Source organism: Ambystoma mexicanum, chromosome 9 (assembly GCF_040938575.1).
Source record: "Ambystoma mexicanum isolate Mex_15411 chromosome 9, UKY_AmexF1_1, whole genome shotgun sequence".
In the NCBI taxonomy this organism is placed as follows: domain Eukaryota; kingdom Metazoa; phylum Chordata; class Amphibia; order Caudata; family Ambystomatidae; genus Ambystoma; species Ambystoma mexicanum.
The window spans coordinates 1,551,723,277-1,551,735,678 of record NC_090931.1 but is presented as its reverse complement, the minus strand read 5'-3'; the positions used below and the strand labels follow the sequence as shown (position 1 = coordinate 1,551,735,678).

At 48.2% G+C, this 12,402-nt stretch overlaps 1 protein-coding gene across 1 annotated transcript in view; it reads right to left on the bottom strand.

The window, feature by feature from the left end:
• The window catches only part of LOC138489502 (zinc finger protein 345-like), a 124,781-nt gene extending 113,952 nt beyond the window's left edge, over positions 1–10,829 (bottom strand). Inside the window, exon 1 of the mRNA XM_069617244.1 lies at positions 9,977–10,829. Coding sequence (XP_069473345.1) covers positions 9,977–10,000 — 24 coding nt within the window. The 5' untranslated portion in view covers positions 10,001–10,829. The remainder of the gene's footprint in view (positions 1–9,976) is intronic.
• Positions 10,830–12,402: the final 1,573 nt, after the last annotated feature.

Here is a 12,402-nt window from a genome sequence, read left to right as displayed (position 1 = left end):
GTGTCCTAGGTGGGCAGGTAGAGCCTGACTTGTATGAACGACAAGCCGTCATGCAGCACTGTGATCCAATCTTGTGCCTGTTGCAGGTTATGAGAGACCCACTGTCTGATGTAGTGAGCAAACAGTCTGGAGCGGTACATAAACAGATAACATGTTTCCTACCCAATAGTGCTTCAGGGAAAACCGGGAGAGACTCACCCCCAGGTATACGTGATAAGGCGTCTGCCTTGCCATGGCCAATACCAGGGCAATGGCGAATGACGAAGTCATGGACACAGAAAAACAGGTGCCAATGAACCTGCCGGCTGTTGATGCACTTGAAAGTAGCAAGATCCTGTACATTATGGTGATCTGTATAAACCGTGACTTGATGTTTAACCCCGAAGAGGTGGTGTCGCCACACTTGAAACACATCTCTTACGGCCAGCAGCTCCTTTTTTGTGACTGTATAGTGGGATTCCGTAGGGGTGAACTTGCGGGAATGGAAAGCCACCGGGTGGAGGAGACCAGTGGCAGGACAGGTATGAGACAGAACTGCCACTAGAGCGTAGGAAGAGGCATCTGCCTCTACAATAAAAGGCTGCTGTTCATTAGGGTGTTGCAGTATGGGTGCCATGGTGAATGCTGTTTTTAATGCTACAAAGCCCTCCTGTTGTGCGGGAGTCCAGAGGAATGGTTTCTGTGGGCTAGTGAGCGCAGTCAGAGGAGCGACAATGGAAGAGAACCCCGGGATCAACAGCCAATAAAAATTGGCAAACCCAAGGAAGGACTGAAGGGACTTTACTGTAGTGGGGACAGGCCAGTCAAGAACTGCGTTGACCTTGGAAGAGTGCATGGACAATCCACCAGAAGATATGTGGAACCCCAAGAAATCCACTTCTGTGGCATGAAAAAGACACTTTTCGGGCTTTGCATAAAATGCATGGGCTTTGAGTCAAGCAAGGACCTCCCGGACATGTGTTATATGCTCCTGTAAAGAAGGAGAGAATATCAGTATGTCGTCTAGGTAGACGTCGACAAAGGCGCCAAGGATATTGTGAAACACATCGTCCATGAACCTCTGAAAGGTTGCGGGAGCGTTGCATAGGCATCAATGTATATTCATAAAGGCCATGCTGAGTGCAGAACGCGGTTTTCCGCTCATCACCCCTCCAAACGCGGATCAAATTGTAGGCGCCCCGAGTTTTGTGAAGACTGTGGCATGAGTCAATCGGTCCAGAAGGGGGTTGATGAGCGGAATGGGGTACCGGTTCTTGATAGTCACTTGATTAAGCCGCCTATAGTCCACACAGGGACGGAGGTCGCCCTCCTTCGGCACAAAAAAGATGGGACTGGCCACAGGTGACTGCGACGGCCTACTGAGCCCGATCTGGAGGGCTTGTTGGATATACTCCTTCAGGACCTGGTCTTCTGAGGGGGATAACGAGTATATTCATCTGGTCGGGACAGTAGCTCCAGGAACCAGGTCAATAGGGCAATCGTAAGGACGATGGGGCAGAAGGTGTTCTGCGCATCCCTTGTCGAAGACCTCTATGTAATCATGGTATTCCGAGGGAATGCTAGAAGCAATGGCACCAACTACATGGCCTGGAGGATCTAGATCCATGGACTGGTGTTCGTCTTCGTCTAGGGTTAATCGTGCCAGGGCACCCAGAGCTTGAGACGGGGATGAGACAACATCAGAGGACGTGAGACAGTGTTCTTGGCAATGGGAGGACTAAAGAACACCTGACCACAACACCAATCAATCGAAGGGTTGTGGATACGTAGCCAGAGAATGCCTAAAATCATGCCGAACTGAGGGGTAGTGATGAGATCAAAGGACACCATTTCCCTATGTGAGTCACGGATGATTAGTGTTAACGGGGCTGTCTCTTGCATGATGGGGCCTGAAACAAGTGAGGAACTGTCCACTGCCTGCACTGGTTCCGGTCGTTTTTTGTTCTGCAAGGGTAGATTCAAGGACGCTGCTAATGCTATGTCCACATGGTTACCCGTGGCCCCTGAATCGATAATCAATTGTACGGTATGTTTACTGTCATCTGAGTACAGGAGGAGATCATAGACCATGATAGGATTCGTGAGACCAAAAGGAGGTGGAGAGGGGGTCTAGTGTAGGCCCGTCCGTGACCCCGGATTCAGGGACGAGCCTTCTGAAAACCCTGTGGCTTGGGACGGGGACGTCTTGGACATTCCTTGACATAGTGTCTGTTCAAACCACAGTAGAAGCAGGCATTAGAGGTCCTGCGTCGTTCTCTTTCTGTGGCTGTGATCGGACTCCGAACCCCAGCTATCTGCATAGGAGACAAGGACAACCCAGGACCCCGTCCTGACTCGGATTTGCGCTATGCTCGCCGGGCGTCACCCTGGAGGGCTAAGTCAACTAGTTAAGGGTATTGAGCGGGTAAGCAGTGTACCACACCCAGTGCGTCTTTCATAGGGTTGTCCAGTCCCCGATAAAAGACCACAGCTTTCTTGCTTTCCGGCCAGGATGTCTCAACAGATAACTGATTGAAACGGGTCATGTAGTCAACCAAAGCAAATTTACCTTGGGCCAAATCCAGTAGTTCTAAGTCCCGGGTTTGTAACGGGTGTCAAACAAACAGGTCATCTTGGCCACCAACAAATCGAAGTCATATAGAACAGACTATTGTTCTCTAGTAACGGTTGGTCCATGTGGCAGCAATGCCACCTAAATGTGAAAGGGTGAAAGCAGCCTTTGTGGTGGAATCTGGAAACGCCTGAGGGCGACACTGAAAGTGAAGTTTGCACTGGTTAATGAAAGTACGGAACTTCTCAGGGGCTGCCAGGGGAAACGGGGAAGGTACATAGACAGGAGTCTGCAGATTGGAAATGCTGGGTGGAACGGGTGGTGGTGGAGGGTCCACCAATTCGGGTCTGCAGGCAGAGCATGCCGTTTGCTCTGTATGGCATCCAATCGTTGGTGTATGGCCGCCGTGGCAGCCGACATGTCTGCTTGCAGAACCGTAATGGCCTGAGCCAAAGTGGGGTTCAGGCCATTACCAAAATGAGGTTCGTCATCCAAGAAGACACTACCAATTCAAGGTGCTGCCCTTACTTGGCCCAGGTGGCAGGATTCCTTCGCTGCAATGGAGTGTATGTCTAACCCTAGTTGGACGATTGGCTGGTTAAGGTCCTGTTCTCACACCCAGGTGGCACAACATACAGCAGAGTCAGACCACACTAACCTCTCTGGGATTCTCTATAAACTATCCAAAATACTTCATGCTGCCAACCCAGGATCGTGACCCCATCAAAGGAGAGGATACGGAACATCCTAGGGAAAGTCCAACCGCTGTTGTCGACCAGCGTGGCTACACGGTCCATAAAAGCCCTGTTGGGGATTTCCTTGTGCATCTGGTGCCTCATTGAAGACTGCAAATGAAACTGTTTCAAGAGTGCCCCGACGCCAGGTGGAAGCAGATCTCTGGTTCATGGAATGACAGGATAGTCCTCAATCAAGATTTCCGCCATGTCCTACACTGGTGGTCCATTAGCCCTCACATCTCGCAGGGAGCTCTCTTCAGGACCCTTATGCATCAGGAGACGGTCACGACTGATGCCTCATTAGAAGGGTGGGGCACCCACAAGTGCAAACTATATGCCAGAGGTCTATGGCTCCCAGAGAAGTCGTTGCATAACAACGTACTGGAACTACGGGCAGTTTTCTGGGCTGAAGTCTTTCAAGCCTCAGCTCTTGGGAAAGGTGATCAGGGTCTTCACAACAATACAACCACCATGTATTTCATCAAGAAGCAGGGTGGGATGAGGTTGCCCGTCGTCTCTCTGGGGGCACAGAACCTGTGGCACAGGGCCATTGCTCACTGGATGTTTCTATTCCCGTTTCACCTGGCAGGCGTTCAAAACACCATTGCGGACTCTCTCAGCAGTGAGCTGTGGTACTGCCATGAGTGGGAGCTCCAACAAGCTAAAGCCTCATGGCTCGCCGGGTAGTGGGGCCAGACTCAGATGGACCTGTTTGCGAGAGCAGCCAATTCCAAGTGCCAGTAGTTTGCCAGCAGGTATACTCAGACAAGGAGTCTGGGGGGCGCCTTCGCGTTGCCGTGGGAAAGGCCTATTATTTTACACATTCACACTAATTCCGCCATCTTACATGTGATCAACATACTCAAACTATCCCGCTGCATATCCTTATTACACCAAAGTGGCCCAGACAGATCTGGTACCCAGACCTTCTTCACCAATCAGTGGTGCCGGCCATCGAACTGCCTCCTCTTCCGAAGCTGTTATCCATGGAAGAAGGGGCGATCCTGCACCACGACACAGCGTCCTGTAACCTGTCGGCCTTGGGAATTTCTCACTGCCGTTGGAATGCAAGAAGAATCTGGCCAAGCCCAGGCCCCCGTCTACACTTGCATGCTACAAACACAATTGGAAGCACTTCATGGTGTGGTGCCAGTCACAGAAGATCTCTTCACAGCGCGTCACAGCTCCACAACTTATGCCTTACCTGCTCTCGCTTGTTAAGGCTGGCCTTGCAAAGGCATCCATCAAGGTGCACTTAGCTGCAATATCCCGGTATGCTAGAGCTCCTGGCAAGCTCTCCCTGTGCTCTCACAGGCTTGTGAAGTAGTTCCTCAAGGGTCTCTTCAGAACATTCGCCCGGTGACAGCTCCTGCCCCGGCGTGAGAGTTGAATGTGGTCCTGTCCAAACTGATGGGTGCACCTTTTGAGCCTATGTATCGGACATCTTTGAAGTTCCTCTCGTGGAAGACTGCCTTCCTAGTGGCAATCACTTCGGCCAGGCGTGTTGGAGAAATCCAGGCTTCATCCTGTAAGCCTCTATATTTGTCTTTCCACCAATCCAAGGTAGCTCTACAAACTCATTCTTCCTTTATGCCAAAGGTCCCATCTGTATTTCACTTAAACTAACATTTGGGTTTACCAGTTTTCTTTGTAAACCCTTCTACGTCTGCTGAAAGGTCCTTGCATTCACTGGACGTGAAATTCCATGTGGCACGCACTGAGAATTTTTGAAAGACTTCTCAACTTTTCATCAACTTTGGACATGTGGGGCACAGGAAGGCCCTCTCAAAGGCTTCTATCTCCACGTGTCTCTCCAGCTGTATCATGCATTGCCATCATTTCGCCAACAGACCATTACCAGGCCGGCCGAGAGCCCATTCCACCAGAGCCATCGCTTCGACTACTGCATTCCTCTCTGGTGATCCCCTGCTGGATATCTGCTGGACGGCTATGTGGAGGTCTACCCACACCATCACAAGGTTTTACTCTGTCGACAGGAATTCTAGGGAGGAGTGACGCGTTGGCCAAGCAGTGCTTCGCAACCAGTGTGCATGAGGTGAGTCTGGTCAAGGGGTGAGGGCATTGCTTCTGTTCAGCCTTGAAACCTCTCGTGACAGTTTGAGTGTGCTGCTGTGTAATCATACTCATGGCATGTGAATCCATGCAAGACCCCGTGCTGGAGAAGGTACAAGTTACTTACCTGTAACTCTTATTCTCCAGCATGGGTCTTACATGGATTCACATGCAAACCTTCCCTCCTTCCCTTCTCTGGCTCTTCTTGGATCATACTGCCACTTTATGTGCGCAACCAAATCTGAAGATTGCCTCCAGGAGTGAAGCTAAGGAGGACCTATGTCATTGGCTGGGGCAGTATGACCCAAAGTGAAAGCAATAGGCTATGTAAGCGACAAGAAGTTTTTTTTAGCCTACAGCTAAACTGCTTCATAACTGCTGAGGATTCCCAACCTGAGGATAGGGAATATTCACAGCATGTGAGTCCATGTAAGACCCATGCTGGAGAACAAGATTTACAGTTAAGTAACGTGTACCTTTTGAATGCGGCCCTTATTCACTCCATGTTCCTTGTGTGCATGCCACAGTGGAACAAACAACATCTTTTTGACAAGTGGGTGTTGTCAGAACCTGGAATGTGACTTTCTCGTTTCATGCAATTAGAAAAATTGGACAAATTGATTTGCTTGTTTGTCCTACACAGGATCTGATTGAGTAGCAAACAAATCTCTCAGGGCCCTTGTAGACTGCCCGGCTTGTGAGGCGGGTCAGGTTAAAAAAAAGAACCAAGTACTGTTGATGCCCAAGTCGCATCAGAGAGGAAAGATCTGTACATTTATGGAAAGTGTAATGTTGGCTCCCTGAGACCGAGGCAACCTGGCCCTTCCTATGAGAATTGCTGACAATGACAACAACTGGGACAGTTCCGCTGGGAGAGGAGCCCTTGCTCTCAGAGCAGACCCCAACTGCTTCGAAACAGATGTGTCTTTATGTAACAAAAACATCTGAAAACAACTGGAAATTAGAACAGTTCTCCCCGTATTGCTTTAATTTAGCAAATAAAGCTGAAAAAAATTGAAAACGGAGGTGTAATTGCTGACTCCAGACGCCTGGAGGCTGGCAAGCACACTGGATCCTGACTCAGAATCTAATGTCCCCATTGCTCCCTTATTCTTCAGCCCACCTCATAAACGCCTCTCCAGTGCCTCTATTCTAATGAGGCAGGTGTTCAAGGGTACATTCAGGGCTGGGTTGATGAGACAGGCGACCCCTTCCCCCCCGGACTCCCTCCAATGCTAGGATTTTCTGGTGTGTAAGAGAAAGTGACACGACCACTGTTGTCAAATTTCCCGAACCCTGATGGAAGGGAAAATGTGATATCTCCACTACTGTTAAATGTTTCTGATAAATTTAGTTTTCCTAACCTTGCAATGAATGTATGAAATGATCTGACCACTAGGATTTTGTGAGAGGTAGGCCAGGGCTGTTTTATGTTCATACCCTGTGATTTTATGACAGAAAAATGCGATGTAACCACCACTATCATCAACTGGATGAGGGCAATGCACTCCTCGAAGGCCTCCCGTTGTCCTCCCTTGTGCCCCTGAGAAGTCTCCTACGCACGCCACACGCCTCATCAAGGGTCTCCGCAGATACGACCACATCATCCTCAACCCTCATCGAAGTTCACTGGCTTCCACTGCTGCACAAATCACCTTCAAGTCTTGCTGCATCATTTATAAGGCAGTCACCCTAAAGTCACCCAGCTACCTTGAGGATGAACTTAGCATCTCTGGCGGACAGCGCACCACCAGAAGCTAGGACATGTGCAGACTTGAAATCCGCCGGTGCAAAAAGGAAAGGACCAGAAAACAAGCCTTCTCTGCCTGTCCCCGAAGACTATGGAATCTCCTCCCCATCAGCATCAGACTCACCCCCACACTCCTACAATTCAGATAAGAACTCAAGACCCACCTCATCAAGGAATCTCTCTGCCTCAACACCTAGGCCATCACATCGCCCCTCGTGCCACCTGACTCCCTAGATGTCGCCCCTCTAATCCCCACCACCCAGTACAGCTGTACCCCTCATCTGTGCCCCTCTGTAGGCCACTCCCCGCTGTGTATCAGTTCTGTTGTTACCTCTGAAAAGCGCTCTGTTATGCATCTGTACTGTTGTATACCTCTGTAAAGCACTCAGTTGCTTCTCAAGGCTAGATCCACGCTCAATAATTACAATAATAATAATACTGTTGATTTATTTTTACACTGTCATTTTTTTTTACGAACTTTTAAATGTTACAATTTTTTGACTCACCTTCACACGATGATGTATTTTACCCAAATGCCATCTACCTGATGGGAAATATGGGCCTTCAAAGCATAGAAAAAGAGAAACTATATCTACCAGAATACAAAGTGCTGTTGGGATGGCTGGAGGCAGGTGCGTAATGCCATTGAGCTAACCAGGCTCCAGTCGCGCCTGAAGTGTGAATTGAGGGGTGGGGCTTCCACACTTGCTTTTTGTTAGGCAGGGAAGGAAGCCTTCCCTGAAATTGGCGGCATTCAAGTTTTACTGTTTTCATTTTGAATAATGTATTTGCACAAACCCCTAAAGGTGCTATTTTCAGGAAAGGCTTCCTTCACCTCTCTGCCTAACAAAAATCAAATGCCCAAATTATCCCCCTCCCCATATGTGACCCAACATATAACAACATATGTGCTCTTTCACATCCAAAGGGAGGGGGCTGATGCGGGCCCTAGCTTTTTGTTAAGCAGAGAGGTAAGGGAAGCATTGTTGCATGCAAGCTTATTATGTATGTATGTATGTGTATATGTATCATGTAATGTGCGTGTGCATGATGAACGGGGGAATGGGTGCGCGTATGAATGAGTGAGTGTATGGTGAATGGGGGTGCAAGTGAATGGTATGTTTAAATGATTATGTGAATGTTGTGTAAATATATGTGTGTGCGTGCTTATGTGTAATGATGGGCCAAGGAGCTGCTGTTGGTGGGTAAAGAGTAGGGGGCGGGGTTGCTAAACATGCCATGTTTGTGGGCATCAATGATAAAGCATGATATGCGTTATGTGGCTAGAATGGCATTTTGGTGCAGCCAGTCAAGTCATTTAGTACTGTGGCATGACTTTTTTTTCCCTCTGGGCATCTATAATATAGTAGGCATGACATGTGTTAATAAGTGGCTAGACTGGCATTTCATTGCAGTTTAGCCATTTCTTTCTGTGGCTTGACATCTTTTACTGGGCAGCGCTTGTAAAGTAAGCATGATAAGTGTAATAAAGTGTTATAACGTGTCTAGACTGGCCCATATTGTGAAGCTGCTTTGGACATGTTTTCTTATTGTGATGTGGCATTACTAATGGCAAAGCCACCAAATGAATGTCCTTTTGTGGGCATAGTGCCATATATTGGCAGAGTCTATCAATACTGGCATTAAGCCCAAAGCAAACATGCGTATTTTCATATATGGGAATATTGGCATATATTGGTGCAGCGAGAATGGAAATATATTGCCACAGCCAGCGTGAACATGTTTTTATACTGGCATATAATGGTGCAATAAACAGAAATGTATAGATTATATCTCATGTGGAAGTTGCATTTGTAGCACACTGTACTAATGCCTGGTCCCATGGTGGTCGATTTTGCTTAAAGGGTGATGCCTGATCGGATACCCGGGTTTTAGATATTAAAATTGTCAAAGGAACTAAATGTATATGTTGTCTTTAAATCCAGGCTAATGATCGGATATCTTGTGTCAAAAGACCCTGCATCATTCATTGACTTTTTAATAAGGAAATAACTCTTAATTAAACAACTTTCAAACACTAAATATGGGAACTTATGATACATTCAAATCACTAGTAAAACTACACATGCATCTATAACTTGTTCCCTACTTGCGGACAAACTTTGAAGCACTACTCCCCTAGAGATAGAGATTGGACTTAATTATCTCATATTATGTTGTTTGCACATGCTAACTGTTCTTAATTTGTTTTCACATGTTAATTGTTCTCAATTTACCCTCACAATGTTGAATGTCCCTTTCTCGAATGTAAACAGTCATTCAGAACAGATTTATGTTATTGTATTTTTTGTACCTACATATTCTAGCCACTCACTTCACAAAGCAGTAAAATATATTGTATGTATTGCTCGTACATTTCATTTCTTTACAAATTGTATAAACGTTTTGTTTTGAGATTATGGTAACATATACCTAATGGTTAATTCATTCCGTGATTGCTAAAATTAGGCAACAATTGTCTCGTCTTCTTTAAACAACCCAAGAGAACAGGCCAAACACTCCGGTTGCCCTGTTTCTTTTGAAACTTTGTGGTTACTACAAAAGAGTAAAGGTACACACCCTGTTTCATAGTCTTTAAATCCAATCACCTGGTCACTCTAATGGCATATTACACTTTAAAAGTACCATACGTTGGCCTCATGCCAGACAACCGTTGGGATCGAACAAAGGGGGCAGAGCCTCCAAGTTTGCCACGCCCAGTTTCTGTATTCTGTAGTGGCCCCTCCCATCACCAGATAGCCCCCCAGCCCACCCCCCGGAAATGTAAGTTTGGTTACGCCCCTGGCTGAAGGTGAGCCTCATGACATAGATGCTGTCCACAAGAAAACGCAGGAGACAACTCACCTCATCTGAACCTTGTCTGTGCATTACTCACAAGTGATGTTTGATAGATTTCACTAGTGATCTGGGCTGGCTTTCTCTGCAGTACTACTGGACGGGTTTATCGACAGTGCACTTGGATGGATTTCTCTTGAGTAGTGGTCTTGAATGGACTTCCCCTAGTGATCTTGGGTGAATTTTTCCTGATTGATCTTGGGTAGATACCACCCAGTTATCCCGGATGGATTTTCAGTGATTTGGGATAAATTCTGCCAGTGATCTTAGCTGGATTTTTCTGCAGGGATTCCAGGTGGCTTTCCCTCCAGTGCTTTTGGGTGCATTTCCCTCCAGTGGTCCCAGATGGATTTCTTTCTAGTGATATTGATTCAATTTATTGCCAGCGATGTTGGGTGTAGTTATCTCCAGTGATCCCAGGTGGATTTGCCTCTAGTGATCTTGGGTGGATTTCTCTCCAGTGATCCCAGGTGGATTTGCCTCTGGTGATCTTGGGTGGATTTCTCTCCAGTGATCCCAGGTGGATTTGCCTCTGGTGATCTTGGGTGGATTTCTCTCCAGTGATCCCAGGTGGATGTGCCTCTAGTGATCTTGGGTGGATTTCTCCCCAGTGATCCCGTGATGGTGGGTGGATTTCTCCCCAGTTATCTTGGAGGTGTTTGTTGAGTTTATTCTACCCGGATCCCTTACTTCACAGTGTTCACCAGGGTGATGTTGAACCTCTTCCCTGTGATTTGGGTGGCTGAGGCTCTCTCCAGGGATCGCTCACATGGATTTGAGCAAACCCACGGCAAAGAGATGAGGAGGGCAGCTGAGAGGAACAAGGTGCGCTCCTCCGGACGGGCGCGAGCTACGTGTCAGCAGAAGTGTCATGCGCCGCTGCGCCTGCACCGAGGCAGACACTAATCACCGGGGGCTCCCCGGTAGAGGTGCCACGGCCAGTGCGCATGCGCAGGTCGCGAAATGTCGCCTAACGCGATTTACTATTCATATGCGCATGCGCTGAAAAAGAGCCACCGAGCCCCACCACCTTCCAGTACGCATGCGCAGACCACAGGCACCACTCCTCATGCGATTGCCTATTTAAGTGCGCAAAACATAAAACCGGTCCCCGCGAGAAATACTATTCTTACGCGCAACCGCGGTAATTATATCAAGATTGCGTGTTTACGGATAGTTAATAACGTCCTTACACCCACACCGGAGAACGCACCTTGTATGAAAAGTCCGTGAGATGCGCTGGAGTCCCCACGGTGGTTGAAAGTATAACACTGTCTCTTCTGCGCATGCTCAGTGAATTTACACTCTCTCGCGCCGCGTACCGGATATTTCGCTGAGCGACGGACTGCGCTTGCGCACAGGGGCCGATCTGTTTTTTGCTCTGCTTCATTGGTTTTGATGTATAATGCACTAATTTGTGCAAATTTTCCGGGCAATTTTTTACATACTCCATTCATTCATGAATAACAATCCCTAGATTAAAGTAATGTTTCAAAAGTGTTGTGTGGCCACCCGTGCCTCGGCCGGCCTGCATGCACTCGTGCACTCACACACACATGCAGGAACACACAGGACACGGTGTTGGCCGGTTCGCCTCTCGGCCGCAACTGCCGGCACGGACGCACTTTATTATTCACTGCACATGCGCGTAGCCAGAACGAGGGCCAGCATCCAACGCTCAATTCTGGGAGGCGGCTTGGACGACACTCCTGCCAGGATGGGCAGTAACGGCTTATGATCAGTCACGACCACTACGGGCTTGCCCAGAATTTAAAGCCGAAAGTGGCGACAGCCCCATAGGATAGCTAGAGCCTCTCTTCAAATTTGCGAGTAGCGCCTCTCAGTGTCAGGAGCGCTTTGCTCGCGTAAGCGATGGGTCGCATGTCCCCTCTTTTGTCTGGCTGTAGTAGTACTGCTCCAACACCCACGGGACTAGCATCTACAACAATTTCAGATTCAACTGATGGGTTGAAATACACCATGGTGTCACTATCCGTCAGGGCATTCTTGAGGAGCTGAAAGGCCTCTTGCTCCTTCCTCTCCCATGCCCACACGGCTTCGTTCCTGGTCAATGCCCTGAGGAGTTCCGACAAGGAGGCCAACCCTCTGATGAATCGCCCGCAGTAATTTACCATCCCCAAGAAACTCCTCACCTCGGTAGGGATTGGGGCGCAGCGGCCTCACGAATGTCTTTAATCTTTGCCGGATCCGGTGACACACCACTGGCATGAAAGATGAATCCAAAGAACCCAATTCTGTCTTCGAAAAATTTGCATTTTTCGCGATGTAAGGTGAGTCCCAAATCATCCAACCTCTTTAGTGTGCACTCCAACCTCTTCATGTGCTCAGACTCAGATTCTGCGAACACTAGAATGTCATCACTCATGTTCAAAACACCTTTAAGGCACGCCAGCGCCCCCCTGATGGTGTTCTGG